This window comes from Silene latifolia, chromosome 11 (genome assembly GCF_048544455.1).
Source record: "Silene latifolia isolate original U9 population chromosome 11, ASM4854445v1, whole genome shotgun sequence".
Taxonomy (NCBI): domain Eukaryota; kingdom Viridiplantae; phylum Streptophyta; class Magnoliopsida; order Caryophyllales; family Caryophyllaceae; genus Silene; species Silene latifolia.
This window is the reverse complement of record NC_133536.1, coordinates 89,100,935-89,122,718: the sequence shown is the minus strand read 5'-3', so window position 1 is coordinate 89,122,718 and position 21,784 is coordinate 89,100,935. Positions and strand designations below refer to the sequence as shown.

The 21,784-nt window shown below is 40.3% G+C and overlaps 1 protein-coding gene across 2 annotated transcripts; it reads left to right on the top strand.

Moving 5' to 3' along the window:
- Positions 1–13,449: 13,449 nt before the first annotated feature.
- LOC141611799 (RNA-dependent RNA polymerase 1-like) lies at positions 13,450–21,444 on the top strand. Of its 2 annotated transcripts, none has more exons than XM_074430437.1 (5): positions 13,450–13,673; positions 14,703–15,251; positions 16,802–18,690; positions 19,693–19,843; positions 20,408–21,444. In XM_074430437.1, exons 2-5 carry the CDS (start codon positions 14,730–14,732, stop codon positions 21,242–21,244), a joined length of 3,399 nt encoding a protein of 1,132 aa, XP_074286538.1. In that variant the 5' UTR covers positions 13,450–13,673; positions 14,703–14,729; the 3' UTR covers positions 21,245–21,444. The 2 variants fall into 2 exon arrangements, with proteins under 2 accessions (XP_074286538.1, XP_074286539.1); XM_074430438.1 differs by having other exon boundaries at positions 13,665–13,840.
- The last annotated feature ends 340 nt before the right edge of the window (positions 21,445–21,784 follow it).

Here is a 21,784-nt window from a genome sequence, read left to right as displayed (position 1 = left end):
GATTGAACTATTATAAAGTAAAGAGGGAAAAGGAATTAAAAGCAATAAATACGATTAAGAAATAAATAGATTGATAATACCGAATCCGAGTAGCAAAGTAGAGAATAAAATTCCAAAGAATAGTGACAGAAGTAACAGTGGAAATGTACGTAGTGAAGGAGATCCGAGTAACGTCATGTTCTCCTCAGTCTTATACTGCAAAACTGTCTTAAACCTAATCTATGGACTGATTACAAAAGCCCATAAAAGATTAGGCGGAAATAAACCAAAAACACACGAAATCCCTCGATCGAAAGCGAGAGATTACTCGATCGAACTCTAAGTCACTCGATCGAGCTAGAACTACCTCTCGATCGAGCACGCTTGCTTTGAACCTCCTCGATCGACTCCTTAAACTGGTCGATCGACCAATCTTGAGTGTATAAAGCATTCGATCGAGCAGTAAACCACTCGATCGAGCTATATAGGCGCATCAGGACTTGAATTTCTTCCTTAACTCAGCTCGTACGTCCTCCAAGTGTAAGATTCCTAAACTCCGGCTCCTTGTTTCCCATGAATGCATACAATTGGGAAAATTAAGGCTCGATTTAGCTCCTCCTCGGTCAATTCCTGCAAATTACAATAAACGGACCAAAGTAGAATATTCGGGGGTATTTGTAGCCAGATGCTACATAAAAAGCACAGAAATGCGTGTAAAAATGAGATGAAAACCTTATATAAAAGACACGCATCAAATCTCCCCAAACCAAACCTTTGCTTGTCCCCAAGCAAATATGAATGCAATTAAGGGTGAACAATAGAACGGGACCAACGCATCAGCTACAAATCATCCACTAGAACCAATTTAATGCAACAAAATGACAAGTGGCAACTGAAAAGTGCAAACGAGTTAAATTAATGTTTCATGCTCAACCGTCAACCTTGCAGATTCAAAGATGTCGGACTCTCACGGGTCGCTCGTCACTCTAAATCAGGTACAAGGTGAGTATATGTGAAAGATAGGAAGAAGCAAGACACTCACCTAACTCGACCTATAAGAACATGCATGCAGTTAACATGAATGAAGTCTCTACAACCGTACATATGCATTCCAACCATACTAATGACCAAGACACGTGCCGAGGACTTACATTTGGGTTATTGAGGTAATGGGTAAGAAGGGGCTAAAATGAATTTGGATATGTGGGGTTAATAGCTAGGCTAGCAACAACGGATCCAAATATAAACTGCATCCCAACTTCGTACTCATAACAGCAAGATGAAACGGTGCAAAATTATGCACTAAACTCACAAAACCGAAAGTCGTCAACTCCCCATAAGATATAAATAAGGCATGGAAGTGTGAAACATTGTGCAATTCTCATTCTTTTTCATTCCTTTGTTTTTTTCGCTTTCTTTTTTTTTCTTTCTTTTTCGCATTATTTTTTTTTTATTTTTTTTCGTTCCATTTTTTTCAACAATTCAACACATTTTTTTTCTTTTCCTTCAATTCTTCCACCATCTTCTGAAATCAAGGTACAATAACCATGTTGCAATAAAACATTCCCAAGAACTACTCGTTACTAGCTCAGCTAGGGTAGGAAGTATTATAGAAAGTAGTTGATAGGACAAAAAGGCAATTTGGCTATGTGAGGCTCACGGGTAGAATGAAATAAGGGGGACCGCCTCTCCTAACACGTGTCACCATCCACAGACCGAATGCATACAGGTATTAAGAAGACTGGACTCATGCTTATGCAAATTGGTGTTACATGTCTTAAAGAGAGTACTACTCACATCCTAAATGAAACCGGTCATGAATGTCACCAGTTTAATAAGCTCTAACCTCAGAATGTATTGTAGCTTGCCGACATAAAGAATCAAGTCTATTCGTTCAGATAAGAGAGAAACAAAACTCGTAGATTATGCACATAATCATGCCAGGTAAATGTCAAGAATATGCCAGGCTCAAGTAAAGATTCAAAGTAGCGTCAATGGTCAAACGTTCCGACTCAATTTAAACATGAAAATTTTGAAAATTTTTTGAATTTTATGATTTTTATATGAATTTTTTGAATTAATTAAAACAACAATGCATGCGGAAATAAATAAACGTGCAAGCAAAAATGCAAGAAACATGCAGACACAGATATGGATGCATACCTCCCCAAACCAAACCGTACAATGCCCTCATTGTACCAAAAATATGGAAAGAAATGCAAACTGAAAAGAAGGGAGAAGTGGAGTCGGAAAACTTACAAAACGTCATATAGCGGGACCTCCCCAAACCGACCATGAACATGGGAGGTCAAAGGAAGTCAAACAGTGGCTTTGTAGACGTAACACAGCAGCTGGAGGTCATAACTACTCGATCGAGCGCCTGGAACAGCTCGATCGAGCGAACCAGTGTATTGGAAGGGCTCGATCGAGTGACACCCACTCGATCGAGTAAGCACGGTTAGGGATCTGGTCGATCGAGGACATAATCCCTCGATCGAGTAGCAGCCGCATCAGAAAGTGCTCGATCGAACACAAAAATCCTTCGATCGAGTACCTTAACCTGCAAAGGACGCATAAAAGCAAGGAAGGCACAAAAATTGTTCATAAAGCAGCGTCTAATGTTTAACGCAAAGCTAAAGAAAAACAAATAGTTCAACAAAAAGTACAAATAAAAACTGTCCGGGCTGCCTCCCGGAGAGCGCTGGTTTAAGAGGTCCCGCACGACCTTTCTGGTATCAAGTAACTGGCGCGTCAAGCTCGTCGAAGTGCAAGACTTCAACGCGGTTGTCCGCTTCACTTGCCTTATGGTAATGCTTCACATATTGGCCATTCACCTTGAATCTATGACCCTCGGAATCTTCAAGCTCCACGGATCCAAATTTGGTAACAGCTGTCACCGTGTATGGACCACTCCATCCGGACTTGACTTGCCAGAAATAGTCTCAAACGGGCATTGAACAAAGAACACCTTCTGCCCCACATGAAACTCCCGAGGTAAGATTCTCTTGTCATGCCATCTCTTCGTCTTTTCCTTGTAAATGCGCGAGCTGTCATAGGCATTAAGCCTAAACTCTTCCAATGCATCTAACTGCAAAAGGCGATTCTGACCACACAGTTTAGGGTCATAATTAAGCTCACGAATTGCCCACCAGGCCTTGCATTCCAGCTCAACAGGTAAGTGACACGATTTCCCATAAACTAACCTATAAGGTGATGCACCAATTGGTGTCTTAAAGGCAGTTCTATAGGCCCATAATGTGTCATCTAGCTTAAGACTCCAGTCTTTCCGTGATTTAGAAACTACTTTAGACAAGATCTCTTTCACTCACGATTAGAGACCTCTACGACCACTAGTCCGGGATGATACCCCAAACCACGCCGGTGTTGGACACCAACTCTAGACAGTATGGAAGTGAGTTTCTTTTCCTTAAAATGCATCCCCCCATCACTAATGACGACCCTAGGGACACCAAAACGGGGGAATATGATCTTTTTGAACATTTTTATCACGGTCTTACCATCACAATGGGGTGAAGCAATTGCCTCAACCCATTTTGACACATAGTCTACACTACTAAGATGATGTACCTGTTACCTTTACTGGACGGGAACGGTCCTTGGAAATCAATGCCCCAGACATCGAAAACCTCAACCTCTAGGATGCCGTTTTGTGGCATCTCATATCTCTTCGAAATATTCCCTGATCGTTGGCATGCATCACAAGTCAAAACAAAAGACTTGGCGTCGGAAATAAAGAGGGCCAAAAAACCAGATCAAGTACCTTAGCCACGGTGCGCGATGGACCGTGGTGACCACCATATGAAGAGGAGTGAAAGCCTTCCAGGACTATTTTGGTCTCCCACTGCGGAATACACCGTCTGTAGAGACCGTCTGCACATTCCTTAAACAAGTAAGGGTCATCCCGAAATCTTTGCTTAGCGTTATACGAAAACGCTTCTTTTTCTGATGAGAAAGGTCGGCGCGGCTTGCCACGACAACGGTTAGCTATATCTGCATACCAAGGTTCCTGGTCAACAATAGACGATATAACAAAGAATTAAAGAATCGTCAGGGAAAGAATCATCAATGGGTAGAGAATCTTCCCCTTCTTGTCGCATCACCGACAAGTTATCGCCTACAACGTTTTCGGCTCCTTTCTTATCCTTAATCTGCAAATCAAACTCCTGAAGAAGGAGTATCCATCTCAGTAGCCGCGGTTTAGCCTCCTTCTTAGCAAGGAGATGCCTCAAAGCTGCATGGTCAGTAAAGACAGTGACTTCGACCCAACTAAATAAGTACGAAACTTTTCTAAGGCATAAACTACACTAACGCTCCTTCTCGATGGTAGTGTACTTCACTTGAGCCTCATCCAGAGTTCAGCTCGCATAGTAAATAGCATTCAAGGCTTTGTCTTTCCTCTGGCCAAGCACCGCTCCTAGTGCATAGTCACTCGCGTCACACATGATCTCAAACGGCAAGTCCCGGTTGGGAGGTCCGATGATCGGCGCGGAGACTAAGGCCTGCTTTAACCTGTTAAAAGCGAAAGACAAGCGTCGAAAACACAAAAGGGGCATCTTTAAGCAACAAATGTGTAAGTGGTTTAGCAATTTTGGAGAAATCCTTGATAAACCGGCGATAAAAGCCAGCGTGACCAAGGAAGCTCCTCACCCCCTTAACATTAACAGGAGGTGGTAATTGCTGAATCACTTGCACCTTTGCTTTGTCAACTTCTATTCCCCTATCAGAAACCAAGTGCCCTAAGACAACTCCCTCGTTAACCATAAAGTGGCACTTCTCCCAATTCAGCACAAGGTTAACCTCAATACAAATACTGCAACACTTTCTCAAGGTTAGACAGACAGTTAGAAAAATCACTTCCATATACACTAAAGTCATCCATAAAAACTTCCATGATAGACTCAATATACTCTGAAAATATCCCCATCATACACCTTTGGAAGGTGGCGGGGGCATTGCACAAACCAAAAGGCATTCTCGCGATACGCAAAAACGCCCTTAGGACAAAAATGTAGTCTTGGCCGATCGTGCGGGTGGATAGGGATCGAAAGAACCCGAATACCCATCTAAATAGCAGAAAAATTTATGAGAATCTAACCTTTCTACCATTTGATCAATAAAAGGAAGGGGAAAGTGATCTTTCTTGGTGGCGGCATTCAGCTGTCTGTAGTCTATGCACATCCGCCAACCAGTTACTACTCGGGTAGGTATTAATTCATTCTTCTCATTCTTAACTACAGTTGTCCCTCCTTTCTTCGGGACTACCTGTACTGGGCTTACCCATCTAGAATTACCTACAGAATAAATAATACCTGCATCCAGCAGCTTCATTACCTCAGCCATCACAACATCCTGCATCTTCTTCGGTTCAGTTGACCGCGACGACCACCCGTCTGCACGGTTTGTGATCCTCCTCCAGCTCTATCCTGTGCATACAAATATCGGGACTAATCCCCGTGATATCATCCATGAATAGCCCATTGCTTTCTGTTTTTCTTAAGTACAGACTAACAAAGAAGTCAGTGATCATCACTAAGCTTGGCACTAACAATGACTGGATATCTTGCTCGTATCGTCTAGAAAGGCATATTTAAGATGAGATGGGAGAGGCTTACGTTCCGGTACTTTTACCTCAATGGAGCAAAGAGTGCTGATCATTTGTTCCACCTGCTCTCCCTCATGCTCATCTAAATCATCAACAAGCAAATCCAATGCAGCGTCATCGTCCTCTGGGCTATCTGCACACTCATCAAAAAGCATAAGAGCTTCCAGTGGGTCCTTCATAAAAGAACCCGACCAGAAGTCATAAATAGACTCATCAATGATATCGACCGAATAACAAGTGTCCTCTATCATTGGGTGGGCTAAAGTACTGGGCAAACTGAATGTGATAGCGTCATCCCCTACTGCAAGAGTCAGACGCCCTTGTCTGACATCAATAACGGCCCCAGCTGTACAAAGGAACGGTCTTCCTAAAATAATTTGGGTCCGGGTGTCTTCAGCTATATCCAAAACAATAAAATCTACTGGGATGTATAGCTTGCCTATTTTCACAGGCACATCCTCCAAGACACCTAAAGGTCTCCTAACAGATCTATCAGCCATCTGTAGGGTAATGTTAGTCACCTTGAAGTGACTCATCTTCAATTTCTTGCAGACAGGAAGGGGCATGACGCTGACACTGGCACCTAAATCGCAAAGGGCCTTATCAATAACCATATTACCTATGACACAAGTAATAGAAAAGCTGCCCGGGTCTTTCATTTTTGGAGGAGCCTTATTTAACAGCAGGTTACTAGACTCTTCCATAAATGAAATCGTCTCAAATTCACTCAAATTTCTCTTACGCGTCACAATATCTTTCATAAACTTAGCGTAAGTGGGTACCGAGTAACAAGTTCGGAGAAAGGAACAAGTTACTGGAGGTTCTTCACGATGTCCACGAACTTACCGTCTGCTTTGCTCAATCCTTGCGTCCTTGAGGCGACTTGGGAAGGGTACCCTGGTAGCGATGAGCGGTCCTGCGACCTTTTCTTTACCCTTATCAAAGCGTGACGTCTCCACAATGCGGGGGAGATGACACGGTGGCGGTGTTAGATAATAAATTAGGATTCCCGCCACTTACAAAGACCTTTGGTCGAATACTTTTCTTGGTCGATCGACCGTTTCTTCTTCAATTTCACTCGATCGACTGTCTTGACACTCGATCGAGTGCTTTCTTCAAAGATAGTTACTCGATCGGCCGCCATTGTCACTCGATCGAGTAATCGCGGATGATTAGAACCGCTCGATCGAGTAGATGAGTTGCTCGATCGAGTGGTTACTGCACACGCAACAAGTATTTCCTGCAAAAACTCGTCTAGATCATCGTCTGAGTTATCGTTAGCTGCCAAAACCTCGTCTTCTTCATGAGGAGGGTCACTTTGAAAATTCATCGCACTGACGGGATCGCAAATTGGAGGAGTCTTGGCTTGGTCTGTCGCGAGTGTTAACTGCGCGACTTGTTCTTTCAACTCCGATATAACAAAGATCGATTGTCTTTGTGACATACTCAACATGATAGATTTCAATTCGGCAATTGCTTCTCTTGAAGAAGGAGAGACCGGCTGTGGTATTGGCGTAGAAGGGGTAGAAACGCTCTTTATCTCGTCATATAGCTGGGAGAAAGGAACTCCCTGCTTGAACTTCTTATATGCAAGGGCACGCTCTACACCTGTCGTGCATTCGTAAAGGTCATGCCCTTCCTCGCCGCATCTACCACATGGCTCTGTATGCTCTGTAATCGTAGGCATCTTAGCAAATAGACTACTAACCTGCAAAACTAATCAAAGCTTCGCAAAGAAAATGAGATCAGCCTCAAGGAATGAATTCCTTGAGACGAGAGACAAACTTAATTAAAGCAACAAATATGCGCCACCTCCCCGGCAACGGCGCCAAAATTTGACACGTCTGTCGCGTACCTGTCAAAAATAACCAACTGGCTCTAACTAATATAGCTAGGGAAGTCGGGTCGAATCCACAGAAAGGTAGGAATTTGTCCACTAAAACTAGGTTCGTCAAGGTAACCAATTTGGGTGTTTATAAAATGTGATTTCTAAACTAGAGGACAAGGAAAAGAGAAATAAAAGGAAAGGTTTAACAGATAAAGGGGAATAGCTAAGACAAACGGTTCACCATAATTATCTGGTCGAGTAATCTAGGTCCCAGGTCAATGCAGCACGGTCTAAGGGGTAGCGAACGTCACCTTTCGGTCCTTAATTCACCCTAAAATGTAAACAGTTTAACTTTCGCCCTCGCTGCAATATTCTATTGTTCGCTACTAGTCTGCCTCTTCCAACCTTTCGGTCTAGGTTAAGGTCCACCAAGAATAAGGGTCTAATTGCGTCGACTCAATTAGGCAATTACAATTAATTGCAGCATTTAAACAACAAAGACGGTACTGATATTAACCTAGTAAATCGATTACTCTCCCTTCAAATCATGGGTCTCCTATAGTCTTAGCATAGGAAATTAGCTACTCATAATCGTCGGATTAATAATTACAATAACTGAATAATTGAAACTAAGCATGATGACAAACTATAAAGAGATGATTGAACTATTATAAAGTAAAGAGGGAAAAGGAATTAAAAGCAATAAATACGATTAAGAAATAAATAGATTGATAATACCGAATCCGAGTAGCAAAGTAGAGAATAAAATTCCAAAGAATAGTGACAGAAGTAACAGTGGAAATGTACGTAGTGAAGGAGATCCGAGTAACGTCATGTTCTCCTCAGTCTTATACTGCAAAACTGTCTTAAACCTAATCTATGGACTGATTACAAAAGCCCATAAAAGATTAGGCGGAAATAAACCAAAAACACACGAAATCCCCTCGATCGAGCAGAGAGATTACTCGATCGAACTCTAAGTCACTCGATCGAGCTAGAACTACCTCTCGATCGAGCACTGCTTGCTGAACCTCCTCGATCGACTCCTTAAACTGGTCGATCGACCAATCTTGAGTGTATAAAGCATTCGATCGAGCAGTAAACCACTCGATCGAGCTATATAGGCGCATCAGGACTTGAATTTCTTCCTTAACTCAGCTCGTATGTCCTCCAAGTGTAAGATTCCTAAACTCCGGCTCCTTGTTTCCCATGAATGCATACAATTGGGACAATTAAGGCTCGATTTAGCTCCTTCTCGGTCAATTCCTGCAAATTAAAATAAACGGACCAAAGTAGAATATTCGGGGGTATTTGTAGCCAGATGCTACATAAAAAGCACAGAAATGCGTGTAAAAATGAGATGAAAACCTTATATAAAAGACACGCATCACATGGAATGTCAATCGACAAACAGTTACAAAGCTTCTTCAACACGCTCCTTGACAGAAATGCCAATAGACGTATCTTCTTCAACACGCTCCTTGGTATCTACTTGCCCCACGGCCCGCTGATTCAACCAAGCTTGGCAGCACCGGCTGGGGGCAATCAAAAGCACACGGCACTCACAACCTCGGTCTCAGCCAGCGCCACTTTCTTTTCCACATCTGATGTCCATTACGCATCCATGTGGAGGGGGGATATGATACGGTACGGCCTAGGCAGAACCAAGCCGAGGTAGAAGAAGCCGGGGCAGAAAATTTTTACTTGCGCAGAATACGCTCAACACTCATCGAAGGTCCATACCACGGCATAGACTACGCTGGGGGCAAATTGATGGGGCATATTCTGCACCCGCTGACCGAGTCAACATACTGAGCAAGGTCAAAGATATCCACAGCAAGTCAACGACTTAGACAGCCTAACCGACGCAGCCTGTCGGCCTGTCTCTTGTGCCTCGGCTAGGACAACTAGCCAGCCGGGGCACATATCCGCGTACTCATATCCAAGACCCCTCGGCGGCGAGTCAACAGGGCCCGCCGGCCTGCCATGGGTCCCTCGGCCGAGGGTAGATCAGTCTTTCCACCTGCTAGCCACTTGGCCACTACGTGACAAAAGGTGAAAGTCTATAAATACTCCTCAACTCTCATTGAGGAAAGGATCCACAATTTAACCTAAACACCTCATAATCTGGTAATATCTTCCTTATCTCTCTACAACATATACTTCGCCAAGTAACACACAACTTATCTCTTTAAGTTCACTGACTTGAGCGTCGGAGTGAGTACGCTCGGCCAAAGCCGAGCCCTCAGTTTGTTCATTGTTTCAGGAGAGGCCGAAAGAAGGATTCAACCAAAGACGTCATTCTACAAGCCACGAGTGGTAACAAATAACTGCTTCGGAATTACACCCGGAACAATGATACTACCTGACCTTACAGTAGGAAAATGGAGTTTAGTGACTGGTTTACTAGTCCCCAGCAGGTCTTGATAATATTCCAAGAAGGCATTCTCAATAGCATCAGGAGCAAAATGACTATGGCCATGCATATCCTTATTTTGAAGAACTTTATTATGCACCTGCCTAGCCTTAATCTTCCTATGATAAAAAGCAGTGTTTTCATCCCCCTCCTTGAGCCATTCCGTCTTGTCTTTTTGTTGCAAGAAGCTGAATTGAGTTTTTTGTAGCCCATAATAAACCTTTGTTGCCTCCCTTTATTCTTGTCTGAGTACCATGTCCTCAGGGTGGCTATGTAGTATAGTTTGAATGTCATCCAGTTGGTGTCTTGCCACTGCAGTAGCTTTCTCTATGTCAGAATATCTGTTTTTATTCAACTGCCTCAGAGGTTTTCTGAGATTCCTGAGTTTGGTAACAATTTGAAACATGGATATTCCTGATACGTGCTTATTCCACTCCATTTTGACCCTCTCTTTGAATTCAGGATCCATACCCCCACATATTAAAGTATCTAAATGTTGGTTTTCTTGTATGGCTACTGTGCCTTCTATAACACAAAATTGAAGTGTGATCAAATAAGCCTTCATTCATGAAAAAGGCATAACTGTCAGGGTATTTCAGCAGCCAGTCATTAGATACTAGACATCTATTAATATGAGAATACACTCTAGTGGAAGGCTCTTGTTTGTTGTTCCAGGTAAAAAACGATCCCTGAGCTTGAATATCAGTGATATCACAATAATCAACACAATGCCCAAAGTCAGCAATTTCACTCCATAGAACAGGTCTACCTAATCTCTCATTATAATTGAGTAAAGTGTTGAAATCCCCACACACACACCAAGGAAGAGTAAGCGTTGTACTAATCTGCTACAGTTCACTCCACAAAAATATTCTTTTAGTCTCATCATTAGAGCCATAGGCCACTGTAAAACAAAAATTATCACGTGTAGCAATTTCTGATACTTTTACAGTAATTTGTTGGGCAGAGCAAGCTGTAGTAGTCACATGAAAAAACTGAGGAGCCCAGATAATCTAAACACGACCTCCAGGGTGATGTAAATTGTTATTAATACCACACCAGTGTTGACCCAGGTTATTTAGAATAGAGTGGAAATCCTGAGTCTTCACCTTAGTCTCAACTAAACCATAAAGTCCTACTTTATTCAAATGCAAAAACCATTTTATCTCTGCTTGTTTATTAAGGTTGTTTATGCCTCTAACATTCCAACAGCCTATATTATCCATTATTAAGCAGTATTGGTGTAATACATCCCTCATTCTTATCAGGACTAGCATTTTCATTGTCACTGACCACTACTTCAGCATAAGACTTGGAGGGTGAAGGAGGTGTGACATATTCCTGCCTAGTAAGTTGAATAATAGGGCTCACATGAATTAACACACTAGAATTATGATAGGTAGGACCTCCAAAACGGTTAGGGGAAGTCACAGTAGTGACCACAGTAGTTTGCACAGGAGATTTAGGTCTCTGAGGGGGAGCAGGTCTCACTATAGGTCTCCACACCCGAGTCTGTGTTAGGCTTGCCAGGAGCAAGCACAATGGTGGGAGCAGTTGCCTTTTTCCTGCATTGTTCAGAGTTGTGCCCAATTCCTTTACAAGCAGAACATATATCAGGCCTCCACTCATAGTCAACCAGCACACTGACTTCCATCCCTTTCCCCTCCTTAAAGTAGAGCTTATCAGGCAAATCCTACCCTACTTGAACCTCTACCATTAGCCTTGCATATCCCAATCTGGTTTTATCCATAGTAGCACCATCAGCACGCATAAAAGTACCAAATTGAGACCCTAGCTTAGCTAAACATTTCTCTCCCTAGAATTTCAGTCCCAAACCACATAGTCGAATCCAGATAGGTACATCTTTGACCTTCTTCTTTGCAAGTGATGTTGTTTCAGTCCATGGTTTCACAACTAGTGGCTTGTTATCAAACATAGGGAAGCGTTGTTTGAGAACGAGATCTTTGCATTCCATAGTGGGAAAACGCACAAGAAAGACACCGTTCGGGAGGAATGAGATCTTATCATATTTGTATTTTCCCCACAGTTGATTTACAAATCCAGATAATCGTTCCAATGGGGGATTTCCTCCCAGGACGTAACAAATTACTGCAGTGGACCAGTAATCTATCTCTAGTTGGACATCCTCCATGGATAATTGTATCAAAGATGAAGAGGTGGAACTAGGATCACTTACTGGGGATTTGGAATTTTTCCGACTTGTGACCTGATTCCACCCACTATCATCCTCAACATCAGTAGCTTCATTATCAGGAACCAAGTTAGCATCTTCTTCATTCTCAGAGGGTATGTCATGTTCTCCAATTAAATCTAGTTTCAAAGGGGCAATTCCTACAATTTCACCAACCGATTTGGTACTCTTCGCGTCTGCCTTCTGGGGGATACCACTTCCAGAAGCAAGATTCGTCGCCATGCTTGGTTCGTCTAGATCAAGATTATTGAGATTGCTAAAAGAGAGTCTTACTTTTGCTTTAGATTTAATATATTTTCTAAGATGAGAAGGTTTAGATCGAGGTTTTTTTGCCATAGTGCAGATAAACCCTAATTATTTTAGAGAGAAGCAAGAGCTTTCTCTCTCTACCTTTCCCATCAATTATGTATGTATGTGCTCGTATTTTTATCTTAATAGCTCGCATTCTTATGTGTTCGTATTTTTAAGTTCGTGATTCTTTTAAGCTCGTATTCTTTTTACATTAGCTCGCATTCTTATCTTAATAGCTCGTATTCTTATGTGCTCGTATTTTTTAGCTCGTTTTATTTTAATAATAGTTTGTATGATTGGTGTAGAAATTTACCTCAAAGTATTATTAGATGCATTTTTCCTTCTTGATGATGATGTAAATTGCATCTCCTTCACCGAAATATTGTTAGATGCGTTTTTCTTCCTTGATGATGATGTCAATTGCTTCCCTTTCACCATTTTAGAATCAAAATTATAAAGAAGAGAGATTTGTTGACTGTCGTTTAAGAGAAATTTAGAAAAAAGAAAGAGGCGGGTTTGTCGACTGAAAAGAAATCAGAATTAGGGAATAAGGAGATGCGTAGATTTTTTTTATTTTTATTGGGCTTAGATAGTTTAATATATAATATATGAGCGGAATGAGCTTGTTGTACAATACTACTGTACAACAGGTTGTAAGATCCTATTTGTGTTTAATGACTTGCTTGGATTGATGGTAGAAGGAGGGTAATGAACATGGGAGTGATATTTAAGGTACGTTTTGCATGTTTGGTATAAGAGTAATTATTCACCTCTCGAATCTATTACCGTTATGAAGGAGTAATACATTTACCACCCTCCCCTGGGTGATGATTAAGGGAGTAAAACATCTATTCAGTAATAAGTAATTATTACTCCTATATGTCAAACCTATGTTCAAGGAAGTCATTATCCAAGTAATTAACTTCCCAAGTAATTATCACCCAATTAAAATTTACCTATGATTATTCCATGGATTGCAGGCAAGCCGTAAGTGGTAATGTTACATGTAACTTGGGAAATTGGTTACTTGGCAGGTGGTGATTGGTGAATGGTGACGCAAAAGAGTCAGAAAAAAGAGTAGGGTTGAATACGTAAGCAGTAAAAGAAAAAGAAAGATTCCCAATAATAAAATTAAAATTGACTTGGAAAGTTGGAAGTGTTGACGGCAACAGTCCAGTAGTCGAGTGAAACGAAGAAGAAGTGGGCACTTCCCAAACAACCTTTTTGGCTTCCCTTCCCTTTCGTATATACTTTACTTGTGACTATCAACTGATTACAGTCAAAACAGTTTTCTCTCCTATCATCCCGCTCCTTCATTATTAAGGTCCTCTTCACTTTCTTTTTACTTTCTCGTTCTTGTCTATATTTCTTAATTTATACTTAATACACACTGTTTCAAGATGATCATGTTATGATAATTCATGGTTGCTTCTTTAGAAATCATATTTTGTTTTCTTGTCATTATTCTTTGGATTAACAGGGAAATTCAAGGTATTTTTGGTAGTTTAGCAGTTGATCTCTTTTAAGACACGATCATATCCGTCAAGTTTAAAAGGGTCATATAGCTTTTTTGTCATTTCCAAGGCCTTGTGCTTTTTGTCCCATCTAACTATTTGATCCGTTTGATTTCATGTTTAAGACGGATATATCCATCTTACACAAGAATTCGTGTTTAGCTTTTCTGATGTAAAGATTTTTGTTAGATATCCGAGTTGAAATTGGCGGTTATTTGTGTTGTTTGAGTTCATGTCTGCACATCTCAATACTTTCTGAATTCTGATGTCACTTACTCACTCCCTTTTTCTTTCATTCTCATTATAGGGAATATCTACTGCATCAGTCTTTGTTTTGGATACAATATGATTGTCAATCAATCATAAGATTCTGTTTAGTATCATTGCCTTCTACGGCATACTAATTATCTTCTTTTCTCATCCTTGTCTCGCTGTGTGTGCCTGTGCTACATCGAGCGAGTCAGTTAAAAGATTAGCGGTAATATTGGTACTTCACCCATTTGGAATAAATTTTGGGAAAAGAGGACATTAAAAGTGAAGGGAGTATTTGGTAAAAATGCTGCTTACCAGTGTCTCATACTTTGATTGCTTTGCTGGTTTCTCCTAATCGGCTTTTATTCTTATGGTCTGAGACTTTGAAGTAATATGGCATATGGGTGCATATATAGTGTTTGCTATAAATGGATAGAACAATATATTAATGCATATGGGTGCATATATAAAGTCCACATAGACGAGGAATACATATTTTCTTTACTATTAGAGTAATTTTTATCATGTTGATTTTTTTTTTCTCTTCAACTCTGGAGGATCTAAACACCTTTCTTGGTTATTTGCAGTGGCATTTCTTTACCTACTCTTACTATATGGGGAAGACAATCCAGGTGTCAGGTTTCCCATCTACTGTGTCTGCGGAACAAGTCAAAACATATTTGGAGTCTCACACAGGCGAAGGAACGGTTTATGCTTTGAAAGTAAGGCCGTTTAAGTCTGGCGGGGTCAGAGTATATGTCATAGTACAATTCACTGCAGTTAAATTTGCACGTGTTATCATGAGTTTGTGTGAACCTCCTAAGAAATTATGGTTTCAAAGTAACTATTTGAAGGCGCGGGAGGTGGATCAAGATATTGTGCCTCGACCAAGAACTAATCAGCATAAGATCGAGAATATAACACTGCATGTTGGATGTCAAACTGCAAATGATGAATTCGTTAGATTTTGGGAGGTACCTGAAGTTTCGCTATCATTCGGCCATAGTCTGAGGAAATTGTATTTCGAGCTTAGCTCCAATTCCAAGGAATACAAGCTTGAACTATCTTACGAGAGTATTTGGCAGATTGAACTGCGACGCCCACGTGGTTGTCATTCAAAGTATCTTCTGATCCAGGTATGTATCTCAACCTGACTGAACAATTATATATATTTTTTGTCTGCATTCCTGTATGTAATAAAAAAAGTCTTGGCTTAGAGTTTAGGCTACAGTTCCTAAGTTGGCATGAATATGTAACATCCATTTCGCGTAGCCTCTAATAGAGAATCTGATGGGGTTGAGTGAACCCTGTCATATTTTTTGACTGCATTCCTTTCATGGCTTGGTTAGCAGATCCTTGGAAGGAGGATGTTATATTTCATGACAACAAATTGGAAACTAAGATTTGCCTTTACAAATGCGAACTTGGTAGGAAGCTGGAACTACTATTACATTTTGTGGTCTATTGGATAAAGATGTATTCTATGGTTTGCATAGTTTTTATACATTATGTATTTATCTAAGACAAGCGTTGTCTCACTGTGCCTATGCTAACACTCCTAACACTTTGATACTGCAACATATTATACTCCGTACTACATTTTGATTTTATAGATGCTTTTTTGAATTCTTAAAACCATTACTGCAATAACTACTAGGGATTAGGGAATTAAGGATAATGAAGGAATAATGTCGTTCTTTCTTTGCTTTATGTCATAGGAATACATGGCTTTAAATCTTGAATGCTGTTTCAAAACCTTCTTGATAACATAATATCATCACTTTCTAATGACTTTTTGAGGAGGAATGTATGCACAATTCTTTAGTAGCTTCTGATCAGAACATGTAGCAAAGGTCCTGAAAACGTGACTTTGCCTGTTGTAAATTTGTTAATTTACCCCTTATTCTTTTCAGCTTAATGAAGAGGCTATTTAGTAACCTTTCTTTTGCCAACTTGTTAATTGCTGTTGCAAACGCACTTCTTTGGTCTCTTCCGTGGGGCGTTTTAGGATAACTTCTGCCAATTTGTGTCAACCTCCTTGTTCAGTACTTCAGCGTTAGAATCCGTCCTTAGGATACAAAACGCTCACAACTTTTAGAGTAAACTGTAAACTATCTGATTTCTGTCTCTCTTGGCACCATTCTTCCGTGGGGAGAAATTTGGTTGCACAACCAGTATCACCTTGCTTGCTGACCTATTACTGTAAACTGTCTGATTTCTGTCTCTCATGGCACCATTCTTCGTGGATTTACAAAACGCTATCCTGACCTTGCTTACTCAACCAGTATCGCTCACAACTTTTAGTTTTAAGTGTTCACAAAACATCTTACTTCGTTTTACCATTGTGTTTCCCTTTTCTCTGTTTTTTTTGTTGATCACACGACCGTCCCATAAGACAGTCCATGTTAGCCAACCCCAAATCGCTTTGGGACTAAGGCTTTGTTGTTGTTTTTATATAGCTGAAGAAGTTATTCTGCTGTCAATATACCAACTAGCTCCTTATGGGCAACATACGTAAACATAACGCTCAAATTGTAGGCTAAAGTACTTGGTCTCTTGTTGAGCAATCCACTAATTTTCATCTTTGTGCTATTTAAATGTTAATCTATTCTTGACCAAGTCTATGTTCTTACCTCCATTCAATGCTATAAAGTAAAAGTGTGACAATGTTTTCCTAATATTTCAGCTGTTTGGTGCTCCTCGGATTTTCGAAAAGGCTGAACGTACTTTCCTACAGTTTTTTATCAACAATTTTTTTAAGGATGCACAAGATGATCAGTGGTTTAGGACAACCGATTTCACCGCCTTATGTTGCATAGGACAATCATCTGTCTTTTGTTTAGAGCTCCCATATAACAGTGAGCTTCCAGACTTCAAAGATAACTTTGTTTACTTCAAAGAGAATGAAGGGCCCTTCACTCTAAAGCAAGGCAATACCTTCTCCCAGAACTTTGAACTTGTTCCAATAGTTTCTCCTCCCAGAGGAATCAAGTTACCATTCGAGATCTTGTTTAAGGTGAATAACTTGATCCAAAATGGATGCCTTGCTGGCCCAAATCTAAACCGTAGTTTCTATCAGATGATCGATCCATGTAGGATTGACAAGGCCTGCATTGAATCTGCACTCGAAAGACTGCACCACGAGAAGGAGTGCTGCTATAACCCAGTTGAGTGGTTAAAACAAGAGTATACCAAGTATCTCTCATCTAGGAGACGTCCTGCAAGGCCAACTATTTCATTAGATGAAGGGTTGGTTTACGTCCGCAGAGTTCAAGTAACTCCATGTAGAGTGTACTTTTGTGGGCCAGAGGTGAATGTTTCTAATAGGGTGATTAGGAATTTTTCCAATGACATAAATAACTTTCTTCGCGTGTCTTTTGTGGACGAGAATTTGGAGAAACTATACTCAACAGATTTGTCTCCGCGTATCTCCTCTGAATTTAGTGTAGTCAGGCGAACTGAAATCGATGGAAGGATTCGTTCCGTTCTGAGAAACGGCATAGTTATTGATGATAAGAAGTTTGAGTTCCTGGCCTTCTCATCAAGTCAATTGCGAGAAAACTCTGCGTGGATGTTTGCTTCCCGGCCTGGACTCTCTGCGTCCGATATTAGAACTTGGATGGGCGATTTTAAAGATATTAGAAATGTGGCAAAATATGCAGCTAGACTTGGTCAATCTTTTGGGTCATCAACAGAAACTCTCACTGTTGCTAGTCATGAAGTAGATCAGATACCTGATGTAAAAATTATTCACGGGTTAAAATCATATGTGTTCTCTGATGGCATTGGGAAAATATCAGCTGATTTTGCTCGCAAAGTGGCAACTAAATGTGGTTTCAAAAGTTCTATGCCGTCTGCTTTCCAGATCAGATATGGTGGATACAAGGGGGTTGTCGCTGTCGATCCAACATCACTTTGGAAGCTATCTCTGCGACCTAGTATGTGTAAGTATAAATCAGAAAACAATAAACTGGATGTGCTTGCGTATAGTAAGTATCAACCTTGTTATTTGAATCGTCAGTTGATTACCCTTTTGTCAACCCTTGGTGTACAAGATCGTGCGTTTGAAAAGAAACAAAAAGAAGCTCTAGAACAATTGGATGCCATTCTAACAGACCCACTTAAGGCACAATCGGCACTGGAACTTATGTGCCCTGGGGAGGTTACTAACATTCTTAAAGAAATGCTTAAATGTGGCTACAAGCCAGATGCTGAACCATTCCTGTCAATGATGCTGCAATCGTTCCGTGAAGCAAAGTTGCAGGAATTGAGGACAAAAACAAGAATTTTTCTTCCAAAAGGTAGAGCATTAATGGGTTGCCTTGATGAAACCAAATCCTTGGAATATGGTCAGGTATTTGTTCAGGTTTCTGGTGGAAGATTCCGAGATGTTGGAAACGAACTAATCGTAAATAGAGGCTCTGAGGGTGAACCAAATTGTGTTTTGCAACGAAAGGTGGTTGTTGCTAAGAATCCCTGTCTGCATCCTGGTGATGTGCGTGTTTTGACGGCGGTAGATGTTCCTGCTTTACATCACATGGTTGATTGCGTTGTGTTTCCCCAGAAAGGGATGAGGTATTAAAATTAAATTTTTGTAAGATATGTTTCAGTTCGAAGTGCTTTGTCGGTGGCTTTGAAACATTATTATTTATATTCAACTCAAATGGGAAAGTCTTACATTGTGAAATGTTAACAGTAAAAAACAAATACAAAAATTTGCACGGGGCTTTCTAACACGTGAGACCCATCCGTTCACTGTATTACTAAATGAAGTAGGTATAAATATTTGATTGGCTTTTCATGTGATCATCTCATATAAGACTCAACTATGAATGAGGAATTCATAAGGATGTAAATTTATTTATTTATCTCACATGTGAGACCGTCTCATACAAACCTCAGTACCCCACTATTCCATGTAATGCATGTGTATTACATTCAAATGTATTTTCTATGTACTGTCCACCCATCATCTTTGGAACGTATTTTTTCGTGGTTGTTGTGGAATGCGTACTCTAGTTAGGAGAAGTGGTTTAGGTACCCAGAGTTCCCATCCAACTATTGGAATGTAACACTTTATTGAATAATGCTTTGGTTTGTGTGTGTATGCATTTTCCTACTTTTGGGTAATATAGTTTCATTAGATTGTTTGTCCATGTATTCTTCCATTTTTTCCCGTAATCTTTGAATGAGAAATTTTGGGGAAATGGAGGGGACATCCCTTGTCTAGATAGGAATCGGCATTAAGGGAATGGATGGGAAAATCTACGAAAGATTTGGAAGGAGAAAAGTGTGGCCAAGGTTGTCTCAACAGTCTTGAGGACCCGCTTGGAAAGTTAATCATAAGGCCCTTCAAATGTTTTTAAATAGTAAATAAAAAAAATTCTGAGGATTTGAGCTAACACTTCTCTCAGTAGAATGAATGACAACCCTTTTGTATAAAACAGATTGATCTCTGAGGAGATACTAGTTAATTATCAACAGTGCTAGCTCATGTGTCACGGTGATGACATATCCCATGTTAGTGCGTAACTTTGGATATTTTGATATTTGAAAAATAGTTATTTCCTATTTCAGGCCTCATCCAAATGAATGTTCTGGAAGTGACTTAGACGGCGATATATACTTTGTCTGTTGGGACTCGGAGCTAATACCTACTCGCCAAGTTGAACCCATGGATTACTCAGCTGAAAAGAGTGAAGAGCTTGATCATGATGTTACCATGGAGGTTGTTTTTCTTCTCTTAATATTTTAATCCTCTGTGTATTATACATTGTTTAATCATTTAAACAGTCATACTAATATCACATCTGATTTTGAACTAGTTCATTTTCGTAAGGACTTAATCGCTCTAAACAGCCGGTGAGAACAGTCACAAGTCGGGTTCGAGTCGTTCTAGAACTATTAGCTTGCTACTTTCTCCGAAAGTGTAGTTCTACTTTGGTTTCATTGTATATCTGAAATATACTGCTGCTAAACCTTGTTCTATAGTAACATAAGTGTAGCTCTACTTTGGTTCCATTGAACGTTTGAGTCTACAGGAGAATGTCTGCAGGATTCATGCATATATGTATTGCTAGTTTTCTGTTTCTTTAGTTTTAACGTAGACAATCTGGTTTTCTACTTTTCTGCATCCCCATCGCCCCAAACGTGAGAGTTATGGTTTTAGCTAGATCAACTTGTGCTCAGGGGTTCTAGCTTTTTATTCTAAATTTCTACTATACATGCTTGTTTTTTGTTTTGTCCAAATAACCCGAGAATTTCTCACTAATTTGTAATTTTGCTTGTGCAGGAAGTGATGGAATACTTTGCGAACTATATAATCAATGACAGTTTAGGGATAATTTCAAATGCACACACTGCCTTTGCTGACAGGCAGGTCAACAAGGCAATGAGTAGCCAATGTATAGAGCTTGCAAAGCTTTTTTCCATTGCTGTTGACTTCCCCAAAACTGGCGTTCCTGCTGTTATTCCACAGAATCTCTATGTAAAAGAATTCCCTGATTTTATGGATAAGCCCGACAAGCCAACCTACGAGTCTACCAACGTGATTGGAAAGTTGTTTAGGGAAGTAAAAGCAAGATCTCCTCAAGCACTACCCATAAGAGAATTCACCCGTGAAATGGCCAAGCGCTCTTACGACCCTGACATGGAGCATGACGGGTTCGAGGATCATGTTGCTGATGCCCATTATCACAAAACTCAATACGACTACAGGCTCGGGAATTTGATGGATTATTATGGAATAAAAACCGAAGCTGAAATTCTGAGTGGAAATATAATGAAGATGTCAAAGTCCTTCGATAAGAGGAAAGATGCTGAAGCAGTTACTTTGGCAGTCAGGTCATTGAGGAAAGAAGCTCGGTCATGGTTCAAGGAACGAGATGATGATTCGGTTTTAGGAGAGAATGACGTGTATGCGAAAGCATCAGCTTGGTATTATGTTACTTACCATGCAAGTTATTATGGTCAATACAACAATGGGATGAACCGAGATCATTTTCTCAGCTTTCCCTGGTGTGTATATGACAAGTTGATAACTATCAAGAAGAATAAGAAGTTGGCCCGAAAATCCCGAGATGTTGAAGCTTTAGAGCAGGAGTTTAACAAAAAGTTTGGGTTGAACTAGTTAAGAATTTGTGTTTGAGGATATGTTATTTTTTGTATATTCTCGTCAGTCCACCTTTCATTTGTACTCTGTTTGTACATAGTTGTGGTTTTTCTGAGGAGTGCTTTGGTTATTTCCGTCCTGTAAATTGTTTTCTAGGCTACTTGGTACTTGGTATTAGTGGATTAAATTTGAATATCAAGTTTCATTTTCCAATACAATGCCAAGTGTGTCATGTAAATATCTAAATGGACCTTTCCTTCTTCAAAAAGTATATTTTTGTTGTAAACACAAAGTCAAGGTGAAAATCTCACCTCCGGGATTTACTCCACCATCCTCCCATAAGTCTACATTTACTACAGTAATATGGCAAATGTCTTTGGTGCATTTAATGTATACACACCGTATTACGTTGTATAAATACCGTACTCGATGAATGAGAAAACACACAACTTTCACTCTCAATCTTTCACTCTCAATCGTAATCTTTAACACGTTATCAGCACGAACTTGCTCCGAATTCGCAAGGTATCATTTTCAAAATACTCGTAATAATTTAGC

Coding starts and splice junctions, on each gene's coding strand:
- LOC141611799 (XM_074430437.1), top strand. CDS start 14,730: ATGGGGAAGACAATCCAGGTGTCAGGTTTCCCATCTACTGTGTCTGCG. Junction 15,252..16,801: donor CAAAGTATCTTCTGATCCAG/GTATGTATCTCA, acceptor CTAATATTTCAG/CTGTTTGGTGCTCCTCGGAT. Junction 19,844..20,407: donor ATCATGATGTTACCATGGAG/GTTGTTTTTCTT, acceptor TTGCTTGTGCAG/GAAGTGATGGAATACTTTGC.